At 41.7% G+C, this 12,192-nt stretch overlaps 1 protein-coding gene across 1 annotated transcript in view; it reads left to right on the top strand.

The window, feature by feature from the left end:
• The window catches only part of Lamp3 (lysosomal associated membrane protein 3), a 31,367-nt gene that overhangs the window by 15,854 nt on the left and 3,321 nt on the right, over positions 1 to 12,192 (top strand). The window contains exons 4-5 of the mRNA XM_028858764.2: positions 3,457 to 3,514; positions 6,364 to 6,534. Of these exons, the coding sequence (XP_028714597.1) occupies positions 3,457 to 3,514; positions 6,364 to 6,534 (229 nt within the window). The remainder of the gene's footprint in view (positions 1 to 3,456; positions 3,515 to 6,363; positions 6,535 to 12,192) is intronic.

A 12,192-nucleotide genomic window follows, 5' to 3' on the forward strand; every position in this document is an offset into this window, starting at 1 on the left:
ATGTTGTCACAACTGCTGTGAATACACATGAGCAAGTGACCTGAAATGTCCAGAAAACACTTGCTTTATTGCAGTCATCCATGGCCTCTGGCTCTTACAACCTTTCTGCTCCCTCTTCCACACTGATCCCTGAGCCTTATGGGGAAGGATGAAACACTGATGTCATATTATGGGCTAATTCCTCTGCAGTCTCATATTATCTGCATTTTTACCAGTTGTGGGTCTCTGTGGTAATAACAACCTACTGTATGAAGAATCTTCTCTGATGAGAAGATGTACTAATTTACAGGTCTGCAATAAGTCATTAGAAATCAGTTTAAAAATAGTAGCAGGTTCTCCACTATGATCTATGACCTATCTGCCACAGGTTCTTACCCATGATAACCATGCCAGGTCATCTATATTGTGGCCCAAGCCTTAAATCAAGACAGAAAGTGGTTGGTCACTTCCACAACATTTGTGCTACTAAACCAATGACTTCCCTTGCCCGGCTGGCTATAATTATAGCTCTTTGGGTTCACAGCTGAGTGAGATGGATGATTACTGTTTGCCTCCAGTTGCATTCACAGCAACTTCTAGTACTATGAAAGCTAGTCAGTAAGGATGAAGCTTCCAGGTGAGGACCAGCTTGATCTCTCCATGTTCTATGACTTGAGTATGTGGTAACTTCAGAAATAGGGTCTTACTGTGAAGTCCTTGAGGGTAAGCTAGGGCATTATCCTTAAAGCAGCATCTGCTTCATCTAACCTACAAACTGTGAATCTGAGGGAAATGCATAACTACTCTGAGCTTTCTAATCAGTCAGTCTAAAACTGGCTGATGACATTATTGTGTCTTAGAGGGTTATTGTGAAGACCAAGAAGGGGCAACAGAGAGGAAAGAATGGTAAACTATGACACCCTTCTAGAAATGCCAAACACCTATACCCAAGGTCATGGAGATACCAAGGGTAGGGAAGATTCAGAGTAGTTTTGTAACAATTCTTCTTCTGCTCCTTAAAAGAGTCTAACACCATAGCCTAAGTAATGTGCAAATACAGCATTCAGCATATTATCCAACTTAAAACCCTTCAACATACCCTTTCTTTGCTTTAATATGTGGTAGGAGTCTTTTATTTTGGCAGGGGTTGAGATAGGTTCTCATTATGTATCCCTGGCTGGCCTGGAACTCACTATGTAGACCAGATTGGCCTCAAATTCATAGAGACCTGTCTGCCTCTGCTTCCAAAGTGCTGGGTTTAAAGGTGTGTTCCACCATACCCAGCTGGGACAGGGGGATTTTGTAACCTAGACTGTGGATTTGAAAGTAAAGTTTTCTTTTATACTGAAATAAATCCTAGGTAAAGGATAACTTAAATATATGGCACATGAAAGCAACACAGACAGGACTTAAGCCACAGATACTTTCTCCTAAAGCAAATTTTAAATGGAGGCAGAACTTTTCTGTCCCAATTGTCCAGTCCCAAATAAACACACAAATGCTTATATTAATTACAAAATGTTCAGCTGATAGCTCAGGCTTATTACTAACTAGCTCTTACATTTAAATTAACCCATTTCTATTAAGCTATGTATTGCCACATGGCCCATGGCTTTATTGGTCCTCTGGCATCTTGCTTCTTGGTTGGCTCACTGGATCTCTCTTGATTCTGCTTGCTGTGGGATGTCTTTCTGTGTGCTGGGAATATATGTTGCTAAATAAAGCCGTTTGGCCTATAGCAGGGCAGGATGGAGCCAGGCAGGAAAATCCAAGAGAGACAGTGAATGGAGAAAGGAGAGGCAGAGACCATGCCACCCTGCCATCCAGGGAGCAGCATGTAATGGCACACAGGTAAAACCATGGAACATGTGGCAACATATAGAAATGGGACGAGTTTAGTTAAAAGAGCTGGCTAGCAAGAAGCTTGAGCTATAGGCTGTGGCCATACAGTTTATAATTAATATAGCCTCTGTGTATTTGTTTGGGTTTGAGCGGCTGCGGGACTAGGTAGGACACAGGAAAATTTCCAGCTACATCTGCCTTTCTTCATCCCAATCCTCAGTTTGATTGTCCCACCTAACTTTATGCTGCCTTGCTATAGGCCAAACAGCTCTATTATCAAACAAAGAGAGTAATACATATTCACAGCATACAGAACGATTATCTTGTAGCAACAAATAGATAGCCCAAATGTGCCCTTCCTTTTGCCTCTAAGACTGATAACATTGAGTACTTTGTAGGAGAGCCTGTTCTGCCAGGTCCTTGAACAATGTATTACATGGAGTGGATATTAAAGACAAGTTAATTCTAGTTTGGATTTAGCAGTGGGTGGTGATATCTTACCCTGTCCCCATCGTGCTATGTCCTTGAATAACACTCAATCTTCATTTTTTCTCATAGTTGTGAGAATTAATCAGGACTATGCACGGGGGTGTCTGCTACAGTGTGTGGTACAAACTAAGAAGGCATGATGGTAGGCCAGTCTAGAATTCCTGTATCTTATCATTGGTCTTTCTAAGTAGGTTATACTGTGCAATGAATCATCATTTCATCTATGAATAACAGGGATATGGACTATAATGTAATCATAATTATCAAATTTCTTTCATGATTACAGGTGAAACTTTTAAAAGTAATTTGATTTTATATTCTGATGTTGGTTACATTATCATTATTTTTACACTTTTCTGGTGATAACAATATAAATCACTAACTTTGAAAAACAGAAAGATGTCAAGGATGTAGCTCAGGGGTAGAGTATATGCTTATTATGCATGAGACCATGGATTCAATTCTCATCACCAAATAGATATACAAATTTACTTTTAAATTGACTCCTTCATGCCCAAATTAAATGAACATTCTGTGGCTCCAGTCTTTCAAGATATTGTAGGGCTATTATGTGGTTTATTTGGATTTCCAAAATGAAAACTCCTATATAAAATGTGGGGGTAAGATATGGACTCCAGGAAAAATGGAATCTTCCCATTTTTGGTGGCTCATTTAGCCAATCTGAAAAGTTGAATCTATTTATCCTTCTAGACCAATTGACCTTTTACCAAGGAAAATGCATATACAGTTATTTTATTTTATCTAGAGTGTTGATGAAATCCTCAAACTCCACCCAATGTATTTTGAGAACACATAGTCTAAGTTAATACCATCCACTTCTATTAACCATTCATCTTTGCCTTTCAGATGTAATTCCAATTTGGACATGACAGAATTGAAATTCTTCTGGTAAAATTTTAGTTTCAGGCTCTAGCAACAAGTAAGAAATAGAGAAATCTGGATCCAGGAGTCACTTATTACTTTTTAAAATTTATTGTGTGGTATGTTTACTTTGGTTGAATTTTTCAAATATAATTTTGACTAGCACAAACATATACTTTAGGTCTCATATCAATGATTTAATAGCCGAGATTATAAATATAAAAATGGAGATTACCCAAAGATTAACACATTGCTGTTTTACAGGAAGAAAACACATATTATATCAGTGAAGTGGGAGCCTATTTGACTATCTCAAATACAGGTTAGTAAGAGTTGTTACTGTCATATCACTAATTCCTGGTTCATTCATTTTCTTGTCATTGACTCTGATACTCTTTGATGCTTTTTTTTTTTAAAGAACAAAGTAGTAGTCTACAATGAAACTAAAACTTTGGGGGAATTTACAACATGTATGTACTGCAATTTATCTGATCATGGAGAATGGTGGTCTAGATTATATTGGCAATCATTATCTTTAGAAATTGCAAGTTCAGTACCCTTTTGATTTGTTGTTGGAGTGCAATTTATTCTGTACTCTGAATTGTATTTTATTCTACAAAAATATGATATAGCTAAGTATCAAACTCTGTCTGTGTTAGACACCAAGGAGCCTAATTATCCAAATGGATAAGATTCTGTCATAGTGGAGCTTGCATTCCAGAAGAGAAGAACACTACACACAGGCATGTTAAACTATATTTTTAAGTAGAGCTTGCAATCCAGAAGGGAAGAGTACCATACACAGCTTTGTTAAACTATATTCTTAAGTGGTAATGAGTTCTATGAGTAAACCCCACCAGAATGTCGGAGAATGGAGAGCTATTTCATGTGTCCTTTGAGAAACCTCCAGAGGAGAAAGACTGCTTTGATGATGTGAAGTCTGATCACAGTTTCTCCATTTACAGACATCTGGATTGGGGCAACTTTTACAGATGGCAGCAGTTCATCAGAATCATGGCAGATTAGTGTGGCAGCAGGCAGGCATGGTGACTGGGGCATGGGGCAAGAATCAGAGGACTTACATCTTGATCTGTAAGCCAGGGGACAGAGAGAGAGAGAGAGAGAGAGAGAGAGAGAGAGAGAGAGAGAGAGAGAGAGAGAGAGAGAGAGAGAGAACATTGAGAATGGCCTGAAATTTTGAAATCTCAAAGCCCAACCAGACTTCCTCCAACATGGCCACACCCACAAGCAGTGCTACCAACTGACAAAATATTCAAATATCTGCGCCTATGGAAGGAAATTCTCAATCAAGCCACCACAGCAGCCAAGGAACAGCAGGGTCCTAATGTGCCCTAGAACACACAGTAGAGGAGGTTCCAGAGATGGCCAGTCCAGGGCATGTAGGGCCTGTGGGCAGGTAAGCTAAAGACTTGAGATTCTATTCTAAAGTATATAAATATACCATAGGAAGATTTGAGTTAAGGAAATGGTGTATCAAATGTGCATTTATGAAAGTTCAGTTTGGTTCCCTCATGGAAAACTATCCATAGTGGAACATGTCTAGAAAAAAATTCAATGTTCATGTTTAGAGAGATAATGCTCTTAAATGAACCTAACAAGTCTACAGAGGGCCTCAGATATTTCCCCAGAAAGCCTAGCCTTAGATGACACATTTTTATTGAGCCTCTTTACTGTGCCACTTACTGGCTTTGGAATTTTCTGTTTTTTCCTTTCAACATGTTATCTTTTGATTGGCTTAAACATTACTAATTAATGATCTCTAACTAATGAAATTTGCTAAGAAATGAAACAGTGGGGGCAAAGTCTATTTAAAATATTTGTTAATTTTATTGATGTTATTTAAGAGGATTTTATCAGTGATTCTGGTTCAATGTAAATAAAAATGTCACAACTGACAACTAATTTTCATATATGTTAACTTACACTGTCTTATCTAAGCTAGAGAATAAGTATTATGAGTGCTAATAGAAATTGCTTAATGCTATCACCAGGGATGGACCAGATTTTAGCCAGTAGTAGGGTTGTCAACTCTCGAGAAACGTGGCAAAGGAATATCAGACTAGAAATTAACCTAGAGGGTAACAGATGGGGAAACCAGTTCTAGGTTCATATGATCAAAGGCTAAGCATTACTAGCAGGAAGGACAGTAGACACAGTGATGATGGTTTTCATGTCATTGTGGTGCTGGTGCTAGAATTAGTAACAGTAATTCATTATCACTACAGTAGCGGTGACAGGTTTAAAACAATTTGGATGACAGCAATAGCATACACAGGATAGATAGACAGATGGTGTATAGATAGGTAGATAATATATAAAGAAAGCTACCGATGTATATTACATAATACAACAATGCAAACAGATAAATTAGTACATCATTTTGGGCCAACTTGTTAATTTTATTTTCTTTTTTCCAACCTGTTAATTTTTGTGATATTATTCCTTACTGTAACTGACAAACAGACAAGACACTTTGGCTCTGGTCCATGAAATTTTTTTTGTTATTTATGAAGACAAAGTGTGATTGGAAGAGTGCTTAGTGATTGTCGAATTAGAGCCAATGAAATCTGTCATATGTTAAACTCCAGCTGCCTTAATGATCACCTTTTGGAAAAGATTATATCTAACATAATGAGCAGGTTCCTTTCCTGGACAGCAAACAGAAGGAATGGGATACATTTCCAAGGATGGATGCAATCTCCTTCCTGGTAGGTTCTTCCTCCTGCTGTACTGATCCAGTCCCAGGGCATGCAGCTGCACCATTGTGGACTAGTCTGGTTTTGTACTGATTCATTATCATGCACTATAAGTGTTAGAACAATATCACTCCTCTTTCTAAAGTCTTTAGGAAACTCTCCATAGCTCCAGGAATTGAAAATTGTCTCTAATGATGTGAACGAATCCAGAGGAAAAACACTCAGTTCACTGTTCCCACTTGGGAAACTATGGGAAACATTTACGTAAATTCCAAGCAGAGCCACAGAAAACATTTGCACACCTAGAGTATTTTTTTCATGAAGAGAAGATGGCAAAACTCCAAGGCCACATCTGAATGAAGGCAATGATCTGGACATTAGCAGGCCAGTAGCACTGGAACTTAGTTGATACTGTCAGGATTCTTGCATATCACAGTTTACTCTTTGTCTTCAGAGAAGACGTACCAGGGAATGAAGCGTGCTATGATGATGTTTGAGACAGTAGTCGGACATTCCTTCAAGTGTGTGACTGAGCAGAGCCTCCAGCTGTCAGCTCAGCTTCAAATGAAAACAATAAACATTCGTCTCCAAGCCTTCCAGTTTGAAGGAGACCGCTTTGGAAATGGTAAGTTAACCATCCTTAACTCACAAGCAGCCTTTAGAAACCCAGGGGGCGGTTCCAAGGTGTGTTTATTCTGAAGCTGTTAAGGAGCCAGAGCACATGACTTACTATAATGGAAGAGCCCTGTGAAGTTCTAAGGGCTGTGCTCCCCTACACTCATATGTGAAAACTATATATATGCATGTTCACTGCCTTTTTCCAGCATGATGACTCTTTAACTGACTGAGACAAAAATTTCTCACTCATTTAAACACATAAACACATGAGCGCGCACACACACACACACACACACACACACACACACACACACACACACGCCAGGAAGGGGGGGTTACTGTGGACAGTTCTTGTAAATGCTGTTAAAGAAGACTAAATGACTCCAGCATGTTTAGAGCACATTTTAAATGTCTTAAGTAAGAAGTTTTTTTTTTTTTTTAAGATTTCATTATAGATTCTTCACACCTGCATAGAGGAAAAAGCAGGATGTGCTTTTTCCACATTCAAGAAAGAAATAAGTTCTGTGGTAATCCCTTTTCTGAAATGTAAGGCATTTCATTGGACATTTCCTCAAAGCCATTTTTGTTGACACCTGTCTTTTTCTTTGCATTTGAACCACTACACAGAGCTTGCCTGGTACTTCCTAAGGTGGAAACTAGCCCTTAGATGAAGGCCAGGGAAGGCAAGTCACTTTTTAGAAAAACCCGTGTCTTGTCTTGGTCACTGTTCTTTTGCTATGAAGAGACACCATAACCACAGAAACCCGTAAAAGAAGCCATTTAAGAGTTTCTGAGGGTTAGTCTATTATCATTGTAATGTGGAGCATGGTGGCACGCAGGTAGGCATGGCTCTGGAGCTGAGTGAGAGCTTTACATCCTGGTCCACAGGCAGCAGAGAGAGAAAAAGAGAACCTGGGTCTGGCATGGGCTTTTGAAACCTCAAAGCCCACCCCCAGTGATATACTTCCTCCAACAAGGCAGCACTCACCCCAATAAGTCCACTTCTTCTCCAACAAGACCACATCTCCCAATCCTTTTAATCCTTCTCAAATAGTGCCACTCCCTGATGACTAAACATTCAAATATAAGAGTCTACGGGAGCCATTCTTATTCAATTCACAACCCCTTTCCATGTCTGAAAACAGTGTTACTAGGACTTCTACTTTGACCAGAAGGTTCATAAACTTCACCTAAAATATGTTTCTTGGAGGAACTTAAAAAATATTGTAAAGTACTTTTTAATCATTTTGAATAGAGTCTCCATGTGAACTTCTAATATGAATTTGATTTTACTTTAGATTCTATTATATAACTAAAGATGTGTCTAGCAAAACAAACAAACAAACAAAAAAACAACAAAAAACCACCTCCTCTAATTTGTCAGAGTCCAGGTGTTGTTTGTGTTGGAGCCTGTGCTTTTGAAGGGTTTCTCTGCGTCCTAGCGTTTCTGCTTTTGTAGGTGTCGCTACAGCTAAGCTGCCAAAAGCTGGCCTTAGAGCATCTACCTCCTAGGAAATATGTATTTCTTTGCAAATTTACCATGAAAATTTAAAAACCCACCAACATTAATCACGTGGTTTCAAAATAAGGCACACACTTGCCCACTTGTGAAGACTCTGAAGCAGGGAAGGTAGTGGATAAAACCTTCCCCATGTCTACTTCATTATGAATGATCACAGGCAGATGTATAAAAGAAAATGAAACTTCATTAAAGGAAAAAACATCAGTTAGAGAGACCTCGAGCAAGAGACCAATGTTCCTTCACTATTCTTTCTATTTCACCTTCTTGTCAAATTTGCACACCACTCTTCTGTTCTATAGCCAAAAGACTTTTTGGTCAATGTTTTAGCTCAAGTCCACATTCCTAGATTTTGTAATTCAAAAAAATTTTTAAATAATGCTCAAGTGGAAAGATAAATGTTGTTCTATAAACACTACATTTTTACCAGAAACAGTCATTTAAAGAGGAGAAAGCTATTTATGAATGGAATTTAAGAACATATGTGCAGGGACCATGGGCACTCAAGGAGAGCAAGATTAACACAGTGCTGATGGTGAGGGGTGGATTAAAGAAGAAAACTTTTTTGTATTTTCCACATTTCCACTCATTATTTTTAAAAGGAAGTTCATGCAATTTGGCAACTGCTCCATGGTTACTGCTCATTTATGAAATGCACTTGTTCTTCTTGGAAGTGTCTTAGCTCTTTCCACATTCCTGAGGGGTTGAGGGAAGCATCTAGAAGACTCAAGAGGACCTGAAGAGCCCCAAAACATATCCAGAGTATTCAGAAACACCCATTTCCTCTTAAAGCAGGAGGTGTTGATCGGAAACTGGATGTGAGGGCCTGGCTTTCTCCTAAGTGATCTGGTAATAGCACACACTTGGCTTGGAGAGATGTGATGTCCTTTGTCCTCTGTCAAACACTTCTGCTTTAGGCTCCCAGATATGCAATGTCAAGGGCCCTTGTAAAGCTCTACAGAGCAGAGTGAGAGGTGTTGATTCATGATGCCGCTAGCCATCTTGAAGAACAGTCACATTAAAGTTTAATCTATTGTATGGAAGTGACTTCCATACCAGATGGGAACAAGAGGCAGAAGTTAACATGAAGAACAGAGCAATAAGATGTTTTGTCAAGTTGTACATCTTCCATCTTCAGTGAGTTCTTTCAGCTGATAGACTTCTGTTATCTGTCCCCACCCACATAAACGCTCTCCACGTTAACTTGGATGAACATTCCAGCAGCCATAAGAGCAGTGGTTCTGTTGGAATAGCTAGTAAATCAATACTTGAATATGTTCCTTTCTCACAGCTTTATTTACTTTCTCCAGTGCAGAGTGGAGGGTCAGCTGAGGCAGGCTCCTAACTTTGTCTCTCTCTTCCCATCTACCACACACATAGTCACTCTAAAAACCCTTCAACAAGTGGACAAAATTCTGTAGGTGCCTCCTTCTGTCAGGAATAAATAAGAGCAGTTGCTTCATAGTCTTCCTTTTCTCTCTTCTTCCCTCTCCTCCTCCTCACCCTCGTCCTTCTCCTTCTCCTCCTCCTCTTCTTCTTTTTGTTTTTTTGAGACAGGTTTTCTCAGTGTAGCTTTGGAGCCTGTCCTGGTACTTACTCTGTAGACCAGGCTGGCCTTGAACTCACATAGATAAAACTGTCTCTGCCTCCCGAGTGCTGGGATTAAAGACGTGTGCCACCACTGCCTTGCCGTAGTCTTCCTTTTTAGACCAACGATGGAAAATAGAAAGCGTGAACACAGGGACTGAAGGAAGTGAGCCGAGAGCCATACCAACAACAGGGTAATTCCATCCCATAGCTAGTTCCCAGACTTCATAAAAAAGAATAGATTCCCAAACCTCAAGGAATTCATTTACAGAGTTCCAGTACAACGGGAATAACAAATGTAAGTCACCCTCACATTACCCATGAAAATTGAATTTCTGGACTGACATGTTGAAGTGTGAGCAAGATGAAAATAAAGTGCATGGCCACTGGCAGAAACACTGTAGAAAATATAAGAATACTTTGAAGCTAAGTGGATGAAATATTAGGGTTATTACCTTGCTGGGCATGCCATAGCAAAGTGCTACAGGATGGGCGTTTTAAGTAATAGAAATTTATGTTCTTACAGTTCTGGGAGCTAAGAGTAAAGATTAATATGTTGGCAGCATTAGATTCATCAAAAACGTTATTGAAAATAGATTTTTTTCATACAGTATATTTTGATAATGGTTTCTTCTCCTCCTAATCATCCCAGTTCCTCCTCCTCCTCTCCTCTCTTCCAGATCCACGACCCCTCTCAAAAGTCTTTATATAGAGCTCTTGTAGGTACGGGAGTGGACACGGTGAAGGTGTCAGGTGCCTGCTTCTACCACTACCACCTCGGCCCAGCCACTAAAGTCCACGTCCTTGTGGATCAACACCAGTTTGGGGCTAGGGGCTGGCTCCTCCGGTACCACAAAGCACTTATCCTGGTTCTCAAAGATGGTGACCTCCACAATACCCCCATTTGGGGGCACTTCCTGTTGGTTGCATGTGTCCGACAGCTCTGGATCACTTTGTAGGAGCTCCATGGTGGGCTCAGAGGCAGCGGGAAGCAGAGAAGGGCTGGAGGAAACCCCATGCTGGTGACTCAGCTGGTGTCACTTGAGGCTTTGAGGGAGGGCATAGCCCATGCCACAGATAGGGCATTGGTAGGGCCTGTCTGTCATGTGGGACTTGAGGTGATGGCGCAGCTTGGTGGCCAGTGTGTAAGCTCGGCCACATTGGGGGCACCGAAAGGGCCTCTCCCCCGAGTATAGGCGCTCATGAGCACCGAGTATATGTGGGTCTCAGCGGGCCTTCCCACACACAGGGCAAAGGTAGGCTTCACCAGTGTGGGAGATGAGATGGCGCTGCAGCTCGGGAATCTGGGGGACAGTATTGGCACAGTGTGGACATTGATACGGGCGCTCCCCTGTGTGCAGCCTCAAGTGTCCTCGGAGGTTGCCCCGCTGGCGGGATGCTCTACCACAGTGTTGGCACAGGAAGGGCTTTCCTCCAGTGTAGAGCCTCAAGTGGTTCCATAGTAAACCCTGCTTTGAGCTTTCTACTGGGTCAGGAGGGCTACATAGCAGTACAAGAAAGTTAGGGAGCTGGATTCTCTGAGATCTTTACTGTAGACAGGCATTCATTGCTGGGGATATGTAACTTCTTGGCTGGGCAGGTTTGTACCTGGAGCCCTCTGGGAGTTAATTAACTGACTTCATTGCTCTCTGGACTCTTCTGGGCAGCCTTGCTGCCCTGAAGTTCAGGTGGTGTCTGTGGCAGGCACTCCTTGTCCATGCTGTCATCTTAAAGCAATAAGCCAAGGGGTTGACTATCCTTGAAAGGTTAATCCCCGATTTGGGCCACAGGTCCAGAACCTACCATATTTTCTCCTTGGAGAATACGGGGTGACTCATGACCAGGATGGGTGCAAGACTCTGCAGCATCCTCTCGAGGGGAGGCCACCTCTTCCTGTGTAGCAGACTCCTCGGCTGCCACTACAGCTGCTTCTTTTTCTAGCCCGGGATGCATGACACGTAGGCTCTTGGAAGGAGACTGTGGGCACAACAGCAACTCAGAGCCTGGCAACACAGTCTGGTACACCTGCAGGTGAAGCTTCTCATTGATCCAAACTAAGGACACACTTCCATCACTCTGCAGCCTACATTGCTGCACCAAACTGATCCAAGCAGAACTTGCTTCCAGGTGCATATGGCTCTTGACCAGCTTAGTGTCCGGTCCTCCTTGTGTGGTGGGTGGCTTCACTCCCTCGCTCTTCTCCTCCAAGACGGAGTCCACTTCTAGAGGTCCCCAATGAAGTCCAGGCTTTCCGACACACCAGACCCTCAAGCGCTGTTTCCTGGCGTGGGAGGGGCCCACAGCCAAGCCCTGGGGGAGGCTCTTTAGAGCAAGTATGGCAGGGCTCATACCAGGCAGGAAGTCTTTGAGCAAAGCCTTCTGCAGAAGGGCTCCATCCTGAGTCCTGGCCCAGGCACAGCACTTGTGGGCTGCAGGGTGCCTGGAAGGCAGTGAAGGAGCGGTCCACGAGGGTGTGGCGTTGGGGAAAGATGCAGGAAGAAAGTGCAAGGTCAACTATGTCTCAGGAGTCCGAGGGATCAGCAAGGCTCAACCCCAGCC

The sequence above is a fragment of the Peromyscus leucopus genome, chromosome 12 (assembly GCF_004664715.2).
Source record: "Peromyscus leucopus breed LL Stock chromosome 12, UCI_PerLeu_2.1, whole genome shotgun sequence".
Taxonomy (NCBI): domain Eukaryota; kingdom Metazoa; phylum Chordata; class Mammalia; order Rodentia; family Cricetidae; genus Peromyscus; species Peromyscus leucopus.